Source organism: Cataglyphis hispanica, chromosome 1, assembly GCF_021464435.1.
Source record: "Cataglyphis hispanica isolate Lineage 1 chromosome 1, ULB_Chis1_1.0, whole genome shotgun sequence".
Taxonomy (NCBI): domain Eukaryota; kingdom Metazoa; phylum Arthropoda; class Insecta; order Hymenoptera; family Formicidae; genus Cataglyphis; species Cataglyphis hispanica.
This window is the reverse complement of record NC_065954.1, coordinates 923,085-946,182: the sequence shown is the minus strand read 5'-3', so window position 1 is coordinate 946,182 and position 23,098 is coordinate 923,085. Positions and strand designations below refer to the sequence as shown.

Genomic DNA, 23,098 nt, shown 5'->3' with positions numbered 1-23,098 from the left:
TGACCAAGTATGTCGGGGTATGTAGTCGACTGATAAACTTTTAGAGAACGTTAGAGAATGTGTCGCGTGATCTTGTCCGACGTTTATTAAGCCCTTTTGCTCCTCCTCTCCATTGGTTTGTTAATCTATTTTAACGAATAGTTGTTTCTAATCACGCCCTCCGATTTTTCCTAGGGCGTTGCTAGATTCTTAGATCATAGGTATTGGTGAAGATCTTTGCTGAGTTTTGACCAATGGAGAGTAGTTGCTATCGGGTGAGGGTGAGGCTTTCATTTTACGGATTGAGTCATCCCCAGTTTGCTTTGATCTCCTAGGTTGACATTTCACTTGAAATTTATGATAAACAGATAACGTAAGAGGGTGGTCTGGCAGGCAAGCATGTGGTGTCAAGTGTCGCGAGTTTTCGACTCCGGATCGTCTATGCATTGTTCTGGACCTCGCTCTACTTTTTGCTTAGAGTTCTTGGGTCTGATATTTGAGCTTGAGCTTGCATATCTCGCTGTCTGTTTGTCGTTCGCTTCCACATGGTTTTATATTTCTAACGCTTGACCGTCTGTTATCTTTTGTTTAAAATTCTCGAACCTTCAGAATTGTAACGTTAAATTTATAGATCCGCTGACTTTCGACAGCGAGATTACACAGTCCTGCTTCCCAGACTTCGCCTGCTTATTTTTTCTGTCGGACGTAGTATTTCTTAGAACGTAAATTTATGTCGCTAACGGATTTTCTATGAAAGAAAACAACCATGCGGTCTGCAGGACCCAATAATTTATATATTAGAGAAGAAAAAAAAAGGAATATTCGTGAAGTCTACCGGACGTAACATAGATCAACGTTGTCGACGATTAGAAATTTGTTATTGTTTATATATGAATATTGTGCTTACTCTTGCTATGAAAATGCTGAAGAAGACAGATTATGCAAGATAAAATTTCTAATGTTGTCTTCATTTTCTTGATTACAGATGAATTTTTTTTCTGTTTTAGTGAGGAAACAATCGTGCTCTAGTAATGGACAAGGAATTACCCAATGCTTTTTGATAGGATTTCTTCCACTTACATTCCCTCAGTGCATGATAGCTCCTCCTTTTCAATGTCGTTTCTGTAAAAACAATGCGCATTCTATGTTAGACATTATGTTATTAAGCATTTTTAGGTAGAGGTTATGAATGTAACCTGTTGCAATTCAAGAGCGTCTCCAGTATGTGTTTGCATTTCTCTCCTAACTCAGCCTTGCAAGAGCAAACAACACATTAAATTTTAGCATTCATCGAAATTTTACTATCAATTTGATGAGGATGATCTCTCAGTTTTAATGTTTGCAGGCAATAGCTAGTGAAACTTATCACTCCATTATCATTTTCATCGCTATTCCTGCCGCACTTTAAAATATGCCCGAATTTCAAGAGTCTTTCTCCTTCTATAAAATTTCTTTGTCTTGGATTTGTGCCGGCCCAATCACAAATTGCACTTATGATTAACATTTTATTTGATTATAAAAATTGTTGTTTTACACGCGAAAGCATACGCGATATTGATACTGCACTCTAAGATGCGCCATGTTACTTAAGCCCCGCCCATTTGACAGATCCTAATACTTAATATGTATTAAAGTTTATCGGTATAAACTAGGCCATACTTTCATGTTCGGATAAACATGACATACTTGCAGTTGAATGGAATAGTGTCCTTTACGATTAACATATGATGCTGGTTCAGCACGAGGAGCTAGTATGTTTATGGGTACCGTCTATAATGCCAATAATTTTCGAAAAACCACTGATAGCTTCAAATCCGGTTTAAATTTCATTAACATTATTGTTTGATGGCTATTTGATGATAGTTGGTGCTAAATCATGTAAAGCTCTTATCACTCTTTGTGTGGCACTGAGAGCAGTAGCTCGAGTGACGTCAAATTTCTCACATATGAATCTGAAAGAAAAAAATTAGCGATCATAAACAAGCACTACTACAATTGTGACATTTAAAAATATGAATTTCACAAGAAACACTCATCTATGAGAGTTGTCATGCGCCATATTGCAATAAGAAATTGCTTCTCAGGAGAAATCATTTAGGTAGTCCTATATGTGCTCTTTTCAATCTCGAGGCGATAATGGCAAGTATAAATTCAAATGTAGATATTCTGAGGCATAAAATAGAAGCATAAAACAAATAAATTTTATAGTATAAGTAAAAGCACAAGTGTACATACAAAAATAACTAAGGTTTGTTGTATATAACTCATGTAATAAAAGATATGCAATATACAATATTAATAATTTCCAAATTACCTAAAATGTGACTTAAATTGGTGATCACTATAGGCAAGCACAATGTTTTCTACATAGTTTTCCAATCTTGGCAACTTTTTTCTTCGTTCCTTTGCGCGCATAACATATTCTAATTCATATTCATCTTCTTCACTGCCTGAAGATGAAGTAAAATCAATAAACTCCATCAAAAACTGTTGCAATCCCACGCAAAATTGCGACTCGTTGAGATGTCAAATTAATATGATTATCTTCATCTATATTCGCCATGTTCACACTGTGAGCTCACGCTCCAATACAACAAAAATCATTCGAGGAACTTGCAACCGTGAGCGCCACAATAGCTTGCCGAACGATTGAATTGGCGTTAGCGTTTCGTAGCGTGTAAGCGTGCTCTCCGAACGCACCTTTTGTCTCGCCCTTTATGACCGCACTTGATACTTGATCTTGATTCGACGTGTGCACGAAGGTACTCTTATTCCTTCTTCAGCAAATCTTTTCACGGTATCAATTTCTCAATCTTTCTATAATTTCTGCTTTTATTCTTTCAGTTCTTTGCTTTATTCTTTGCTTTATTTTTTTATTACTTTTCACTTATTTCTTTGCTTTATTTTTCTATTGCATTTCATTTACTTCTATCTTTTATTTTTCTTTGTCCTTCTTTTTTGTGATTCTTTTGCCATTTTCTTTTTATTTTCTAGCTATTTCCTCTTTTTTGCAATATCTTTTTATTCAACATGGAAACATGCAATGAAAACAAAAAAAAATTCAAGCAAAAATTATCAGAAGCTTGGCTTAGCGACGCTATAAAAAGCTTGGATACGCCAAGTGTCATCAGATGACACTCTTTTTTATTTCAAAAAAATTTCTTGTGTACATCGCATGTTTTCATGCGGATTTTGCGTGTCACAAAAACAATACAAAAAAAAATCTTGTATGTGCTGATAATATCAACGTAGAAGAAAAGGGTCTCAAAAAAAAGATAAGAGAACAAGATAAGAGAGCACAATTTAGACCACAATGGCTGGACATACAAGATTTTAAATTATGGTTACGTAAAGATCTAAATAGTAACAGTGGCTTTTTGAAGAACTATTGAAGAAAAACAAAATTTAGTAAAACTCAATTTTGATATGTGGAAGAAAATTTTGAAACGTCAATCCATTAATAATCATAAATATCCGAATTTAAGGTTACTTTTAAACGCAATAAAATCGCTTCCGAATTCTAACGCGGATTCCGAGAGAATATTTTCTGTTTTATCCGACTAGAAAACAAAGAAAAGAAATAGATTATCGTCGACCTGTATTAATGCAAGTTGCATATTTAAATCAGCGTTGAAGATGAAAGGGGACTGTTTTAAATATAATTATATCTGAAGAGCATCTGCAGTCGACAGTCAAATTGTATGTAACTCCTACAAAAAAATGAAAAGTAGCTTGAGATTGTATGCTGCACATGTAATAAATATTACAGATCCCTCTTCGTCTAATGATGCAATAATAATGTCCAAAAAAACAATGACTGACACATTATCTTTTGGACATTATTATACATTTCATATTATATAAATAATAATGTTTAAAAACTAATATACTTCTCTCTTTCTGTCACTCTTTGTTTCTTCTCTCTCTCTCTCTCTCTCTCTCTCTCTATTTTTTAACATTATTATTCATATAATATGATATTTTATTTGGTACATAATGTATGGGTATTCAAAGTTTTTACACACACACACACACACACACACACAAATTCACAGATAAAGAGGGTTTGGAGTCGGTAAATACTGTGGGAATGACGAACCACAGGATCCTGATCTTTACCTATGATACTTTCTGAACTTTGTATATCTATATTATTATTATCAAACTATGAAATGTTTAATTTATTCGAAAATTTCATCCAATAAATAAAGTAATATCCATATTATTCAAAGCAGAATGACTTCTATAGAGTAAAATTTTTCTATTTTTAATACTATTCATTTTATAACTGAATTTATTCACTGAATTTATTCTCATTCACTCTATATAAAATAATAAAAGATTTATTTAAAAAAAGCACTCACTCGATGCAATGAAAAATATATGCTAATAGAAACATTGATTTATATGGATTGGAAATTCTTTGTATGAGTGTAGTTAAATATTTGTTTTTATAAAAAATGAAATGTGACTCTCTCGCAATAACAGTATTATTACTATTATTTCAAATCACATTAATTTTGAATGGAATTTTATTCCAAGAAATATAGAGAGTTCATATTTTATTTAATATAATGCGAGTACATTAGTTATTAAGAAAAAAGAAATTATAACTTGTTACTTTTAAACAAAGTAGGAAATATTTTTTATCATTTTCATCATTTTATCAAGATATGTTTTATTTAAAAATTTAATTTTGTTGACAAAATAATGTCTACAATTTAAAAAAAAAAACATTTTACATAAAAGGAAAAATTTCAAAAATATTTTTTGAAGTATGAGTTTAAAGTTAACTGTATTTTTAAAAATAATATTGCTGGCATTAACATTATATGATATGCACTGTGAAAATTAGTTTAGCGGATTTTACATTTTTGTATATATTAATTTATATATATATATATATATATATATATATATATATATATATATATATGTATATATTTGTACACATTTGTAACTATAATTATCCTATATTTCGTACAAATTACTCCGACCTAATCTTAGCACCATCAGCAATTTGTAAAAAATATTCTCGATCATCATATAAATAATTGAAAGCAAGAAGTCGTTATTAACATCATATCATTTATAAATATGAAGAATAATGCAAACAAGATGAATTCGAAAACTATAATTCCTCATCCATACTCATCTGACTTGTGCTTTGGACTCATACATGTTTTTAATTCGGCCTGAAGAAGCAACGAAATCATTATTTTTGAATCCACTCTGACATACCTACAATTTTGGATTCAACGTTTTATAAAATAAAAATAACATAATCTTCTTACTCAGAGTGAAGAAGTGAAGACAACGGCGATGAAGACAAAGATTTTTTCTGTTAATGGCAGTTTTATAGGTTTTGGAAGAGACATCTCATTCCCAGAATTAAAAAGATGAGAAAATGAATTTTATAAGCCCAGTACAGTGATTTGTGTAGAAGAAAACGTTCTAAAATAAAATTTGAGCAAGCCACTTTGCCTCAAGATAATAACTCTATGGACTGGCTTAAAAGATGATTACCTGCACGCTTAAAATAAACTAAATAATTAAAACCGAAACAACGTTATATCGAACTGTGCTATTAACGACAATTTTTAGTACAAGAATATGAACAATAATATCAAAGTTGATGCTATAGATGAAAGAACATTGTTTTGGTCCTATGCGCTAATTTTGGATGATAAAATTAAAGAAAAAAGAGAAGAAAAAGATAATTTGTATTCTTCATGAAAGCTTTTCAGAATATTTCCGAAAAAGGCATTTTAAAGAGAGTTCAGGCTTCACTCAAGATTTGGACAAATATGAAAATCAACACTTGATCTTCAGACTATGTATGAAGCTTGCATAAAAGATTTGTGAATAACAAGAATATTTTATATATATATATATATATATATATATATATATATATATACACACCATATATTCAGACTCAAAGAGCCGAATATTAGCCGAACGTAACTGAATTTGAACAGTTCATAGAATACCCCCTTACCGCGAATATCAGTTCCCTTCTCGTCTTAATCGGTAGATAATGCTCCGTCTATATATTCATATGTCAATGCAATGTGCGCGAATATTAGCGCGCGGCGAGAAAGGAGGACCCCATTATTGATATGTGATTGCGACACGAAAATGCAGCATTATGTATTGTTTGTTGTAAGCGTTGTCATTTGTAGAGTAAACTTTACTGTATTTATATAACAAAACACATAAAAAAATTTTGTTGAGATGCCTGTAGAATTGAACTCGAGTCTACTGCGTGATCTAGACCGTACACTCTTGCACTGAACCATATTACATATTTCTTATAAATACTTTCATATTATCAGTATTTATGCAGTAAAGATGCAGCAGATGTTTTTACACGATAAAATCGATATAATCAAAAAGAAATCAAGATAGCACATCTATAAATCAATAATTATTAAAAAATAATGTCAGCCAAGAATTAATAATCATGCTCTTCATATCGCTCTATTATGCTGGCAATACATAAAGTATCAATAAAAAAGCAACAAGTAAAAAATCAATGAATTGCCAAGTCTAATAAGAGCCCGTACTTTACATATCGTATATTAGTTCACTCTGTGAAGTATTATTCTGCTGTTATTATTTATCATCATACAATTTTTAATTATACATATAATTTTTAGATATTATTGGTATATAATACACACATATGTGCGTAAGCAAATAAAATTCATATAAAATGGATTTGTTAGCTTTGTTGCACTACTGCGTTTTGCCCACGAAATGCCAGAAAGCATTTTCAGGCCGTATCTCGGCTGTAAAACGATTCGCTAGAGGAACAAGGATCGCACGATTGTCTATTCTTTTCTATCCTTTCTCTTTGCGGTGCGACCGCGCGAGCGATGCAATGGTATGTATATGGCCATACAACTATACATCGAGACTGAGAATTTGTTTCTCAGCATTGGTAATCCTGAAAACGGAGTTTCACATTGTCACCGTGCGAGATCTCTAATATCAATTCGGAGTTCGCCCGTCACTCCTGTCGACTTTTAATAAAATAGCAATAAAAAGTAAATAATTTCTCTATTCAATGAAAAAAAAAAAATTATATAGAATTTTTTCTCGACATATATAGAATTTTTTTTCGACATATATTTAAGAACGCGATCGTTATCCTATTATTTTTATCACAGAATTAATTATATGATATTTTGTAACAAACTGTTTTAATTTGTGTCATCGATACATTTACAATATACATTTACAATATATATGTCTATATTTATTTATAGGTTTTATTATATCGCTTTTTTTCCTACAATATTCACGCACTCGCGCGGTTCCATTCGTAAAGATGAGTTAATGAATGTATTATGATAATTAGCGGCATGTGTATATTTTGTCTGTTTCGCGCATATGCTTGTACATATACATACATACATACATACATACATACATGTGTGTTTGTGTGTGTGTGAATGTATGTATGTATGTACATATATATATATATATATATTCTTCTGTGATCTCGTTATATACTATTGTATATATGTTGTTTTTTTTAAAACATCCTTGTTTTCCATCGCGATTTTCTCTCATCGCAATTGAATTCGTCCCAGATTTTGCAATTATTCCTTTAGATCGAGCATATTTTCTATGCGAGATATGTATTTTATATGTACAAAGAAAGCCTAACTCTTACGTACTAGCCTTACAATCTTAGGTAATCTACATAACATACACCAGCAACAGAGTGCGCTCGATATTTATTATACATAAAAATTCTGTTCGGTTTCGCAAAAATGTCCCGCGCTCTTTTATACGCTTCCTAAGATCGACAATTAATCACTATAAATCGGATTGAAAATTAACGTAAAATCGACAGCTAGATGACAGCGAATCATGGACCCGAACCTCGGAGCTACAGGAGTTTGTTTTATCTGTCACTAATTAATCGTAAATCCAAATATTTCATAATTCCGTTTTTTTTTCAACACACACATACATACCGACAAGACATACATTCGTTCGCGCGTGCGTTTGTCAACACGAGAAATACTGTCAGATAAAATACATTTGCATGCAAATATAACAAGTATATTTTATATATGTATATTTATACATACATGGAATTATCTTTTAAAATTTAGTCTAGATATGATGTGTGAATATGATAATCGCGGGATAACATGGCATTTTAAAGTATTTTATATAATTTTATATCTCATCTTTATTATTAATATATACCGTATAATATTAAATGCAAAAATAAATTATCTTGTAAAATTTTAATAAATAATTTATTAATAATTAAAATATTAATTTTTTAAAATGTTAAAAAGTTCGTAGTTTTATTAAAAGAGAGAAAATGCAAAATAGTAATAGAAGTATAAGATAAATTATAAATTTTATAAATACTAATATTTTCTATTCATACATTGATATTAAAAAAAAGTACTACATTTTATATTAATAAAGAAATATGTGTGATTTTATTATGTACAGCTATCTGTAATATTTAGATGCCAAGTCGTCCCAAGATTATTAAAAACATGGGTAAATTTATAATGAAATTTATGTTAAAATGTAATGAAAGATTTTCCCTATGTATAGTATATATGTATATAATATATATATATATATATACATATCTATAGATTATGTATATATATATGTGTATATATATATATATATATATACATATCTATAGATTATGTATATATATATATATGATATGTATATATATATATATGTATATATATAATATGCATATATATATACATATATATATATATATACATATATATATATATACACATGCATATATATATATATATATATATATATATATATATGCATATATATATGCACTGCTGCACACATGCACTCACGCACGCATGCATGCACGCACATATATAATATCATGTATATATGTACATATATATATATAGTATGTATATATATATATATATATATATATGTATATATATATATATATATATATATACATGCATACATACATACATATATATATATATGTATATATATATATATATATATATATATATATATAATATTCTTGTTACTCACAAATATATTTTATCCGACATTTTGCACGGAGGAACTTTTGATAGACGTGTGATCGACATACTCTCGACATTAGCGACTTTGACTTAATTAGAGCTATTAAACCTGTCGGTTTCATTTTAGAAAACTATCAAAAATTCCTATATGGAAAGTAGACTTGTCTCTTATATATACAGATTATTTTTTTATATCGGATCGAAGCTATACTTCCTTTCGACGAATGGTGTAAAAATGTCAAAGGTACATTCGAATTAGTCGGTCATTTATAAAAAAGAAAGCTATAGTCAAAGAAATCTACAAAGATCTATTTATCTTGCTTCGTAAAGAGTCTCACACCATCAATTGCGTAAAAAACAATAAAAAAAAACAAATCGCGAGGAGGATGTCCCTTATAAATAAAAAAAAAGAAATAAAAAATAAAAAATGGAACGAAGGGGTTCATTCTGCTCTCTCGCATGCTTGCCAAGAGACTTTTAATTAACATTCAGTATGGCGCGACGATAGATCTATCTGAAACGATTTCTCGTCCTCTGATACGTCAAAGTTACATTCCGAGGTCCATCTCATCAAAAAGATTAATTTGTCATCATCATGAATTGATCTTCCAAAAATCTTAGCGGCTAAAGCCAGGATGGTCTGTGGTGATGCGGTGGAGGTGGTTGAAGAGCGTAGAGCGAATGGAGATATTGCTGATAGGCAGCTTGATCCATTAAATTGGGCCCATGTGGTGTTACATAAGCGGAGACCGGAGAAACGTAAGATCTTTGAGCGGCGGCGGCAGCAGCAGCAGCCGTATGCAGAAATGGATGAGGTGGCGGATAGTTCCTCGGCGGTTGATTCCCGAGTTTGTTGCAGGCGGTAGACTGTCCCGAGGCGTTCGTCACCGTTGGCGGTACCGGTGGCGCCTGCTGCTGCTGCTGTTGTTGTTGTTGTTGTTGTTGTTGTTGTTGTTGTTGTTGTTGTTGTTGCTGCTGCTGCTGCTGCTGCCGTAGAGCCATATTATAATAGCTGGTCGGATTGCGAAATTCGTCCGTCAAGAAGGCAAATGCGGCCGCCGCGGTAGCGTCCTTGTCGTAAGAGAACGACGGCGCGGCAGTCGCGCCGCTGGTGGATGCGGCGAAGTTGAAGGCACTGCCGGCGGGCGGGACCGCGGCTGCTGTCTTTAGAGCGCCGATAGAATCGGCATACTGCGGAAAAGCGGCAATACTCGCCGCTTGCTGTTGATCTACAGCGGTCGTCGTGACGGCCGTAATGACGGCCGCGTTTTGTTGCTCCTGCTGTTGCGGATGTTTGCTCTTTCGGTTTCTTTTCGTCTTGGACGGTGTCGCGGTGGATGGCGTCATCGTAGCTGCAGGAGGCGCAGTTCGCGCGTCGCCCTCACCGGCACGTCCTCGCGATATCGCTAGGATACCTTGGCTGTTTTTCTGCGCCAGACTCTGCAGCAGATTAAGCTGTTCAAATTCAGCCGCGCCAGTTGCAGTACTGCGACCGTAAGCAGCAAGATGTTCCGCCTTCGTCGCTGGCGGCGGTCGTGGTATGGTCAACAGTTGCTGTTGTTGCTGTTGTTCCTTACGATCCGGTGGTGTCCGACCTACGAGACCGAGGCTAAGTCGCGCATATGTTGGATTAGCCGCCATGGAATCAGCCAGGCCGCTGACGAAGGTCGGTGTACCATCATATTGACTGACTGAAACGGAGATCTCCGATTGAGGTAGAGTCATCATCGGATCAAAACTCGGAAATTGTTCCTGACTCGGACGTGCCGTTGCGCTCTCCTGCGATAAACCGCGCGAACTGGATGCTTCACCATTGCCATTAGACGGCGATTCGTATACGCGTTTCTTCATTGGTGGATTGCCGGTGGGGCTACCAGACGTACCGCCGCCGCCAGCGGATTTCGAGCCGGCATCGAAATAATGCGGACTAGGATACACCGGTCGTGAATTCGGTGGCGGTAATGGATAACCAGACTGGAAACCACTCGGATAGAGTGACTCATGAGCCGTTGTCAAGTTCTCCTGGAATGCCCGCAACTGATTCGGTGAGGGCGCGGGTAATTGTTCCCCGCTGTTGTTGGACGGTGTTGTTTTGCCAAGGTAGCCACCGCGTGGCTGAATCTCCATAAAACCGGGCCGCGATTCCTGCGGCGTTGATTGTTGTTGTGTCTGTTGCTGACTGCCGCTGTGTCTCGAGATAGATCTCTGAAGCTCAACGTTAGAGAAACTATTCGGATATGTTGGCGGATATTGACCTGATGATTGATAGATCTGATGATTTGCTGCATTTAGATTTAACGATTCCGATTGAACGGGAAAGTTCCTCTGTTGATCACCCGTTGCTGACTTTTCAGTAGCGTTAGATTTTAGATATTCCGTCCGATGATCAGATTCATTCACGGATGACGATATCGTAGGTGACTGCTGGACATACGTGGGATTTTGCTTATAATCCTGAGGATAAGAAGCAGGTGGTGCCGTAGCCGCAGGATATTCGTCCGAGTTTTTCGGGTGAAGCTGAGAACAATTGGCCGTCTGTTGAGGAGAAGGTTGCGAGTAATTGGGCGATTGTTGTGACGGTGTTGCTGGATTGCACGTAGGCTTTCGTTGAGGCGAAGATTGCGGGTAACTGCGAGACTGTTGCGGCGACGGTTGTGAGTAGTTGGCTGCCGTCGCTGTACCAGGTGTTTGTTGCGGCGAAAGCTGTGAGTAATTCGGCGGTGTCTGCGGCGAGTGTAGCGGATGCGAGTATGTTGGCGGTTGTTGTGGGGACGATTGGTGCGAATAATTGGTCAATGATTGCGGTGACGTTTGCGAGTACGGGCTATTCTGCGGTGATTGTTCAGAAAACGAAGACGTTTGCGTTTGCGGCGAAGCATGCTGGGAGAAAGTCTGCATTTGTTGCTGTTGATGTGATGATTGCGAGTAGCTTCGATCGAGTTGAGGAGGAATCGGGTACGAGGAGTTTAATGGTTGCGAAGGTGATGGTTGCGAATAGCTGGCGGAGCGTGTTTGCGACGATGACTGAGGGGAAAAATTTGGCGGTTGAGGAGATGGCTGCAAATAACCGCTAGGTGGTTGAGGCGAGGATTGAGAATAGTTCGCGGGTGGCGGCTGCGGTGAGAGGCGACCATATCCAGCGGATTGAGGAGAGGATTGAGCGTACGGAGAGTGCTGTTGCTGTTGCTGCGGGGAGGATTGCGAGTAATTCGGCGGTGTTTGAGGAGAGGATTGCTGGAAAGGTGAATGCTGCTGCGGAGAAACTTGATAATTGACGATTGCTTGAGGAGAAGACTGAGAATAATTAGCAACCGCATTTTGTTGCGGAGATGGTTGCGAATAATTCTGCGTAGGCGGTTGTTGTGGCGAAGGTTGCGAGTAATTTGACGGCGGCGTCCGATCTGATGATTGAGGATAAACCGATTGCATCGGTTGCGGAGAATGCTGCGGATAGACGGGAGATTGATTTCGATTGTTGGCAGGCAACTGTTGTGGAAAACGTTGCGGCGACATTTGCGAATATGCTTCATTATTTTCTTGGGGCGACGTTTTCTGATACGGCGGCTGTGCGTGTACCTGAGGATAGACGGGTGATTGTTGCTCATAGGATGATGGATAAGCCGGTGACAAAGGATGGGGATTCTGCGGCGATGGCGTGGGTGGCAATTGCGCGCTGTATCTCGGTGGCGTCGCGTAATAAGGACTATTATAAGGACTGCTTCCGGTTGATAGTGCGTCTTGATAAAATCCCGCGCCTCTTATTGGCTCGGTCGGTGTCATCGCGGGCTGACATTGCGGCGAACGAGCCGCGCGTGGAATCATCGGTGGTGATTCCTGAGAGAAACTAGACACCGATTCACTGACACTACTACCGCCGGTACTCAATCGTCGTTGCCTGCCGCAAAACACTTCCTGTAGATCACCATCTTTCTTTGTCGGCGCGGTCTCTTCCACTTCCTCATCTTTCTTTTTTGATTTTGGCGCTCCGAAGGCTTTAAACCAGGCACTCAAATTCGGCGTAGCGGACTTTGGTTTCTGCGCTTCCTCCGTATTCTTGGGTTGAATCGTTTCTTTATCCTCCGCTGCGCTTGATACCTTCGTACACTTAATGCCCAATGTATTTTCCTCTTTAACATTAGATGGAGTAAGAGCATGATCCTCTTCCTCATCATCGTTTGAAAGATTAGGCGACGATACCAAACTTTTGCAGATTAAATGTATGGAATCGACATTCTTTAACACAGTACCTAAACTAAGCTTCGGTTCCTCATCAAGATCCTTATTCGATTGATCGTTATCATTAGCGGCGTGTGCCGCAGTGTCATTGGTATTGATGTTGGGTAAATTAAGCGGTTTCTTCAAAAGTAAATTTCCTTTACTTTTTCCGGGTTGCAAACGGTCGATCGTTCGCTGTATCTTCTTTGGTCGACTCGATCCATGAGGACCAAATATTTTAATGGAGCTCGGCCTCTTACGTGTAGCAACCTCTACCTTCGATCGACCAGACTCGATTGGAGGAATGTGAGATACTGGAGAGTCATTGCCGGAGGAGAATCCACAAAGCTTAGGCGCGTCGTCAAGCCATTTGTTGATATCCTGTCGCACGCAATAGACAAATCAATATGCATATATGAATATGCAAGTAAATAAAATGAATAAACACAAAAACGTAATTTGTTATTACGAATTTTTTAGAATTAACATGTTTATCAAAAAATATAAATATTCTACAACAGATATATAAATAAAATATTTTACACAATAAGTTATTAACATATATATATATATATATATATATATATATATATATATATATATATTAAAAATTGTAGTGCAAAACTATCTTTAAACTTCAAAATTATTAGTATCTCTACACAAACATACGTATACACACGCGTGCGAACGTACGCACACACGTTCATGAAAATTTTCCTATCTTTTTCAAAATATCAATCTCTCTTCAAAATTCAATCTCTCAATATATAATACATATAGTGTTTTAATATCCTAATATTCTGCATTGTATGTATAATGTGTCCTACCAAAAGTATTGCCACCTTTTTATCTTTTAAATTAAAAGAGATAAATAAACCATAATAAATATATATCAAATTAAATGGTTCAAAGTAAACTCTATTGTGAGCGTAATAGTTGCTTACTGTATTAAAAAAGCTATCTGTATTAACAAAATAATTTTATTATGACAATGTGAATATTTCAACAAAATAAAAGTGGCAGCACTATTTGAAATAAATAAAACAGTGTACGATTTAATATTATATTTTACACATTATATGAATTTTATCGATTAAAAATATCGTGGGCAACATCTATCTTTTCATTTCAGCCCTACGATATGGCAACTTCTGATCCGAATATTACGATCAAATGACAACATGACATACGTCAATCTCTAACGCACGAATCAAAAGTTGACTTTATGGCAGGGCCAAAAATAAAAAGATAAATGTCGCCTGTGATATTTTAAGCCGATGAAACTCATATATGTAAATTATTTACATTAAATCATATATCGTTCTATTCGTTTAAAAAAACGCTACAATTTTTATTTTTATTGTCGAAATATTCATATTGTTATAAAAAAATTATGTATACCTCTCCGTTCGTTAATATAGATAGTTTTTGTAAGCAACTACTGTGCTCAAAATAGAGTTCAGTTTGAATCATTTAATTTAATATACATATATCGATTTCTTTTAATTTAAAACTGTGCTCAAGAATGGTGCTCTTTTGACTGATATCTGAGGCAACGTCTTTGATTCTCTCACTACGTTCGAGGTTCAAAAGCTGAGCCACCCGATCGCGCGTGTAACGCCTCAGAAGAGTTGCTATATAAAAAATATGCTGGGATCAATGTCTTTCGTTAAATCGTCATTAAAATTTTCCTTGCTGCATAATATTTATTTCTATAAATAATTAAATATTAAAATTTCTATTATTAATATTATTTTTTCTATTATTATTACACACGCACACACGCTGTGACAGCTGAGCACTCACGCACATTACCAGGCGCGCGGCTCATCAACATGCGCCCGGCTAAAGACCAGCGATGATTGACCAGATTTTACTCAATAATAATTCTTTTATTTAAGCGTTATACAAAAAAATGATAAAGGACTTTTCAACTTGGTCCGCTCTATCTGCACACGAGTTTTGTCCCCATTAACTTGGGACACCCTGTATATATATGTATATGTATGTGTGTATATACACAATGGGTTCTCGAAAAGTCCCGGACCATCTGTTTTTCTCGGAAAATATGCATCGGATAAAAAAATGTTTGAAACAAGTTTAATATTTTTTAGGAGCTATTCAACTCCGTAAAAGTTAGTCCTCCCCCTCACCTCCCTTAGGGAGAGAGGAGGGTAACTTTGAAATTTTAAATAGGAACCCACCTTTTTTATTGCATATTCTGATTTTAATTTCAAAAATAATAATCTTTTGTCTAAAACATTTTCTTCGAATCATACATTTATTGATTGGTATAAACGTTTGAAGTTATTAGCCGCCGGGTCTACGGTGTGCTTGATTCATCTCGCCTCTCACGATCGGAGTGCTTGATTCCGAGGTTTCGAGTAGTTCTGAGTAAATTTTGCTTTTCAAATATCTCCAAAAGAAATAATTAAAAGGAGTAAAATCGGGTGACACTTGGCAGCTAACAACTTCAAACACTTATATCAGTCAATAAATGCATGATTCGAAGAAAATGTTTTAGACAAAAGATTGTCATTTTTGATATTAAAATTAGAATATGCAATAAAAAAAGTGGGTTCCCATTTAAAATTCCAAAGTTACCTCCTTCCCTCCTAAGGGGGTGAGGGGGAAGGCTAATCTTTACGGAGTTGAATAGCTCCCTATAAAATATTAAACTTTTGTTCCAAACATTTTTTTGTCCGATGCGTATTTTCCGAGACAGGTGGTCTGGAACTTTTTGAACACATTGTGTGTGTGTGTGTGTGTGTGTATGATATATTTTAGATGGTAATATACAATAATTATAATTATAATTATAATTTTAATAATAGGTTTAGCACATCACCGATGAAGTATTTCTATTGTTGATGCGTTTTTTTTTAAAGCGGTTTTCCCAGTAGGCCTACTCCACTAGTGGATAGCTATATCAAAATTTTAATAATTATAAATTACTATCTAAAATATATTATTATAACATATATAATACATACATGTATAATAGATTACATATATATTATAATATATTAACAATAGAAACTTTGATACTTATTTATTTCTGAAAATAAAAATTATCTAGCAAGGAAAATTTTAATGACGATTTGGCAGAAGGTACGATTCCAGCATATAGGATATTTTTTATATAGGAACTCTCCTAAGGAATAGCGTTACACACTTGATCGACGGCCTCTCCATCGAGCCTCGAACAGTAAGTAGAGAGATAGGCGTCATTTCAGATACTAGTAGCATTCCGAGCACAGCATTTCCGATTTAAAAGATAAAAGGAGGTGGGCACTTTCGAAGAGACATCCTATATATATATTATTATTTTCCAATAAAAAAATTAAAAAATGATATTTTTTTGTAAGCTTACATGAAGTGTTTTCTCTGTTGCTTGATTTAATGCTTGAATTGTAGAATTCTCTTCCATTCCTTTGGTATGTTTAACATGAGCTTTCTTATTTTCACTGATTTCAGATTCTTGTTTTTTAATTATGTCTGCATCCACTGTCTTATCTTCCTTCGTACTTTTTTTCGATTTTGATCGTTTAGCACTATCTCTGTCATAGTCGTGGAAAATATTACTGATTGAAGGCACTTTTATTGAATATGTAAGGGTGTTGCTTTTTACTGTTTTTCTTTGCTTATCTTTTTCGTTTTTCAATTTTTCTTCACGTTTTCTATCGCTTATTTTATCTTTTAAACTATCAAGCGAATCCACATCTTTATTACCGATTAACGTAGAGAGTTTTTTAGAGATGTGAGTATGTTTCGAATCTAAAGTGCTTTCTAATCCTATATCTTTGGAATCTGTTTGTTTTTTTAATTCTCCGTTCTTTAATTCTTGATTCTTTTTTTGTTTTAATTTTTTATCTTTTTGCTTTGTATGAATCTTGTCGGATTTTTCATCAGCCTTTGTTGCAGTCTTTGAATTCGTTTTCTCTTTCTTACGATTCTTTTTCATTTTTACATGGGAAGATTGTTTCTTATCTTCCTCAAATACTCTGTCACTTTCTTCTATTTCAATTTTTTTTAATTTACTCTTCTTAGTATTATCTGTCAATATTCCGGTTTCCTCAAGTTCTTTCTTTTCTATTTTTCTACTTTTGCTTTTTACTGGAGATTCATAATCTTCCTCAAAGTCCTCTTTCCGCTTTTTGTTTTCTTTCATTTCTTTCATAGATCGTACAATTTCCGAGTCCTTTTTCGATTGATGTCGCTCTTTGCTTCCTTTCTTATTTGTTTTCAATTCTTCTGATTCTTTAGGTAGCTTTTTGATTTTAAGTAAATTATTTACATCGGCGTTTTTTCTTCTTTTCAAAGTTACAATACTAGTTCCGGATATTGCACTTTCATTCTCTTGATCTTCTTGTTCTTCCTCATCTTCATCTAATTCTTCTCTCACTTTCTTATCCTTCTTTTTCCCTCTTTTTTTCTTTGCAACTTTAATACTTTTATTCCTCTTTTCATCTTCATCCACTTTCTCGTTAGTCTTAGACTTTGTTCTATTCTCGAGTTTATACGATTTGGATTTTTTGGTTGATTTCTTCGAACGTTTACGTGTGTTATGATGGGAAGAAGATAAATGATGCGGAGGATACGACGGAGACGTAGGCATTCCGGCTAATGATCGAGAAGATGTAGGATCCTCATCGCTGGATGTCTCTGATTCCAAATACCGACTCACGGCTTTATCGAAAGCTTCCTTAAGATTAATCGCCATTTCCGTATATTCTAAAATATATATAAACATATATATATATATATACATGTTTCTTTCATGTATTATACTAATTTTATATATATATATATATATATATATATATATATATATATATATTAATGTATAACACATAAAAGTATTATAACAATTATCAATGTATTATAACAATTTATCAATGTGTAAATAAAATAAAATCATTAGAATAAACTTATAATAGACATATATATAAATTTAAAGTAAAACGTATATATAAATTAGATAAAAAAAATTACAAACCGTTATCAGAGCCATTATACTGCCTACAGTTGTCAATGATAAGCCGGAAATCGTGTTTAAATTGACTTAAACTTTTGTATGAGCCACCTTCTAATTTCTCTTCCATAGTGCTAAGATCCATAGGCTTGCGTACGACACTGTAATACCTACAAAAATTATTTACACTATAATAGCTTAATAAAGATAAGATAAAGATTAGATAAATATTAATTTTCTTTTAATATATATATATATATATATATATATATATATATATATATATATATATATAAAACTCTAAATACCTTGGCGCATATTCTTCGTCCACGGGATCAATAAATGGCCAGGCATCCACATGATCTTTAATACTTTCAAGAACTTTGTGCATTCCGACACATCGTTCTTCTTCTTCGATTCTGAACGAATAACCATATTTATATCCATAATTACAAGATACATAATTACCATCGCTTTGATTGCTGATACCCTTTTTCTTCTCCAAATCTTCCACTTCATCCCTGGTATGAATTACGATTTGGCCAACAGCTGATGCTAAAGAATTATTTGTCTGTCGTCCTTTCTTCTGAATTGGCGGTGTCGGTAATGGCGGAGAAGAATCTTCCTTAATATAAGTAATTTTTGAACTTTGTTGCGACCCCTTTTTAGTCCCTTTGTTTGTTTTAGTCTTACTCTTAGATCTGACCATGACTGCGTCCATATGTGTCGTGGGCTCTTGACTACGAAGCACTCGCGAACTATTACGTTGCAATAGTTTACGCCGCTGCTGTTTCTCTTTCAGATCGAACAATTTGGGTATTTCCGGCATAAAATCCTCGGACAATGTACGATAAAGTTTACGTTCGGTATCGTATTCCTGGGAATATAAAATGTCGATAACTTTATTTTAAATTCTACAATAAAAAATTGCACACCACACTTCTTTTTTTTAGAGCAAAAATAATCATTACCGAATCACGAAATTTTTCGACTAGTCTGCTCCAATCCTGTTGGGTGAAACACACAACTTGCCAAACGCTCTCTCGTCCCTTGTTTTCGCTATCTATTAAACTAGCTTCCTCCTTTTCTTCCTCTTCCTCTTTCGCCACTCTGTTCCGTCGTTTTTTACGTTTTTTGTCCTTTGGCTTACTTTTCTGCTTGTGTGAGGCACTGTTAGAAGTATTAATGTAATCCTCCCGGTACAATCGAGTGCCGTAGAAGTACCAATAGGCAGAATTCTTACGATCATGTCCCAAAGGTTCGACTCGCAGGCTATCCGAGTCCAAGTTACTTAACGATTGCTCCTGTTGTTGATTACATTATCAAGAAATTGCATACAAAATCGCTCATGCATACAAAATATTTCATACTGCTTAAATACATACTACGTCTTCGGCGTCTAGCCTAAAATCGCAGAGCGCGCGTAATATTTTTACTTTTTGACGAAGCGGTAATAATTCAAAATCTACATCCGTATTGAAAGGATTTTCGCATTTGTATTCCTGTATAAATATGCAAAAACATGTGTTTTAGTTTTATTGTCAATATTGTAATTGAAAACGTTACATTGTGAGGTAAGACTGAGTAATACATACTTGACACTTTTTTCGAAAAAGTCTACGCAGAAACATCTGATAATTAAAAGTAGAGATATCATTGCGAGTGTCATTTGGCAAGCAACCTTCTAATAACTTCACTATTAGTTCCTGAAGCAGTCGTCCTTCGGTATCTCCGTCCGTTAATAAAGCTTCTTCTAAATCCTATAATTTAACAAACTTTAATATATCGATACATATTTCCTTATATAATATTTAAAATAAAAAAAAGTGAGAAAAGAAAGGAAAAAGATATATATAAGCCAGATAAATAATAACAGTAAAAACAGAAGCAATGGAAGCTATTTTGTTATATAAATAATACTGAAGTGGTATACTAAATAGGCCTTATATACATGCCTTATATGCTTACTCATAAGAGGGAGTTAGTATTTTATTAGTTAGATACCTCAATATCAAAATCCAGAAGATTGAAGGCAGCTCTAAATAATGAGCAAAAATGTGCTATACTTGGCACCTCCCACCACGATTGAATGTCTAAAAAAATAAAACTGATTAAAAAAAAAGTTTCTTAATTTTAATTCTACCGTTTCTGTTTGAAAATAATCAATATAATTGTGTATAATGTTGTATATTGGCTATTTAAAAATTATAAATAAAACTATTTAAAATCTTAAAATTATTTCATAAGAAAGCAAGTATATTAATAATAAATTTTAATTTCAGATTTTCTGTTTAAATATTTTTTTCAAAAATAATTTTCTTTTTGAATATTTATATATGCTCTTTTTATTTAAATATATGTTAAATATAATTATCAAAGAAAAGAATGAGAAAACAAAAAGAATAAAAAATATATTTTAAATTATAAATCCAAGTGATGTTCTTTATAAAATGAAAATGATTATGATTAAACCTCTCTCTTTCTCTTTCTTTCTAAATATTTCTATAATTCTTTTACATATTTACAACAATGCTCGGCTTGTTTGTACAAACACAATCATCTTTTTATGATATCATCTATTTATGATAATGTTCATTACATTATTTTCTGTTGTATTCATTTCATATATATCTTCATATACACAAACATTTCATCGATTCTAAATATAAATGATACATATAAATAAAGGTATAATAAAGATTTTAATGATGCAATAAAGACAATTTCCTTTAATTATTTTTTGTACAACTTTGAACATATCAAAGCTACACATCAACTTGCTAATAATCAAAATTGTAAAGCTTTGAAAAAAAAATCTCTCCTTTAATAAAGAATCAATTTCTAATTGACACTATTTACACTTTCAATAAAGCTTACAAACATGAAGAGCACTGCGCAATTGTATCTCCTTCAGCTTAAACATTAAAAAATCAGAATTGTAATAAATAGAATACAAAAGTAAAAGAATCTGATTCTACATCTAAAGAGAAAGGATCACAGAAATTATATCTGCTGCTACAAAAAAAAAGAGCCTGACATTATTTCAACTTACATTGCTACTTCAATTGACACTATTTCATTCTAATATTGAAGCAAACAAAAAAAAATAAAAGAAAAAAATAGATATCAGACTATGCGACTTTTATCACGTTCAGTGTAGAGTCTTCTGTATGTTGACTCACCTAGGATCCCGATGAAAGTAGGAAACATAACCCGTCGTGTGGCGGGCGAATCGGACGAATCAGTGTGTCCAGGGCGGGACACGGAAGCTTGACGTTGGTCGATGTTCAAGAGTCAAGTCAATCGCAGAAACGGGACGAGCGCGGATCGCCTTCCTCGGTAGGCCGGCGCCACAGCAGCAGTGGCGAGGGAGAAGAGCGAGAGCGAGAGAAACAATCTAAAGACTCCCGTAGAGCGTATAGACTGCGCGCGCGACGAGGAAGATCGAGCAAAACACTTCCGCCGCCCAGTAGTATGAATATATATATATACATATAATGCGTATATATATATATATATATACATATACATACATATGTGTAGATATATATGTGTATGTATGTGTGTGCGGTACGCGTATGAGTGCAGAGCCCGTATCTCAAAGCACCGGGATGCGCGTCAACGGTGAATGACACTCGTAGCGGTAGTCCCGGCAGGCGCGCGCGAGCGTGGCGCGTTCGCGGGCTCGCATAGCTCGCCGAGCACGCCGAGCACGCCGAGATCACCGACCGGAGTCTGCGAATGAATATTCGCGGTTCCAAGTTTCAAGTCGGATTAGAGCTAGTGGTGCCGATTTATCTCACCGCGAGGCGACGATGGTCGTGCGGCTCGATCATCCTGATCAGGACGCGCAACGACGACGCGAGATACATAACCACCAGCCGCTAGGACCCCCGCGGTTGTTCACGGACGACGTTTCACCGACGACGATGACGACGACGACGACGACGATGACGATGACGGTGACGACGATGACGACGACGACGATGACGATGACGACGACGACGACGACGACGATGATGATGATGATGATGATGATGATGATGATGATAACGATGACGACGCTTCACGAGCGCGGCAACGAAAGCAATGCGTGATTAATCTCCTGCTGAATGGGCGGGAGACTTCTCTTTCTGTACTTCCAGGAGACAGTTTGAGACGAAGGCGACGTTGCAAGCTTTCAGTATCTCCGTGCTGTTGATGATATTCTCCTAGTTCCGATCTGGTACGATTACGCGCGGTCACTGCGCACCAGACCAGAGCACAGAGAACACCATAGACAAACTTTACATAGTCACGGTTTAGTTAGGACTAGTGTGAACTATGCAGCAACAACTGCAATCCGCGGGCGTATATCCGGCAATGTGTAGTATATAGATATATCATCGACTGGCGTTTACAGGATTCAGAGGGTGCTATTCCATAGACATCTATAAGATACTAGACTGCTAACCTTTATTCTCTAGACGGTCCGGTATATAGGTCTGTTCGTTTTAGTTGAACTGGCTGCACTAGTTAAGAATTTTTTCTTTTTCTTTCCAATATGGAGAGACAGTTCAGCTAAAACGAACAGACCCATAATCATAGGGTGTGTTCCGATTCCCCACCCGGGTACACCCAGACACCCAGAAAGCGTTCATATTCCTTCCAATTGCTCCCGCCGGATTCTCAAGTGAAATGTTCAAATTGTTAAGCGGGGAGCACACACTTTTGCATAAGCGCATACCATAAACATAAAGAAATTGATTGGTCCACAAATATATGCATAAGGAAATGAACCAATCAATTTCCTTATGCTTATAATTATGCGCTTATGCAAAAGTGTGTGCTTCCCGCTTTACTCTATCCACCCGAGAGAGTGTAA

The 23,098-nt window shown here is 35.2% G+C and overlaps 1 protein-coding gene across 2 annotated transcripts; it reads right to left on the bottom strand.

Moving 5' to 3' along the window:
- Window positions 1–8,989: 8,989 nt before the first annotated feature.
- On the bottom strand, window positions 8,990–22,127 carry LOC126854321 (bromodomain-containing protein 4-like). 2 transcript variants are annotated; one of them, XM_050600895.1, is made up of 9 exons: window positions 21,417–22,127; window positions 20,239–20,327; window positions 19,830–19,994; window positions 19,620–19,736; window positions 19,206–19,538; window positions 18,543–19,111; window positions 18,259–18,404; window positions 16,633–17,993; window positions 8,990–13,640 (listed from the first exon to the last, which is right to left on the bottom strand). In XM_050600895.1, exons 1-9 carry the CDS (start codon window positions 21,442–21,444, stop codon window positions 9,669–9,671), a joined length of 6,780 nt encoding a protein of 2,259 aa, XP_050456852.1. In that variant the 5' UTR covers window positions 21,445–22,127; the 3' UTR covers window positions 8,990–9,668. The 2 variants fall into 2 exon arrangements, with proteins under 2 accessions (XP_050456852.1, XP_050456862.1); XM_050600905.1 differs by lacking the exons at window positions 19,620–19,736; window positions 19,830–19,994; window positions 20,239–20,327; window positions 21,417–22,127 and having other exon boundaries at window positions 8,991–13,640; window positions 19,206–19,404; window positions 19,478–19,538.
- Window positions 22,128–23,098: the final 971 nt, after the last annotated feature.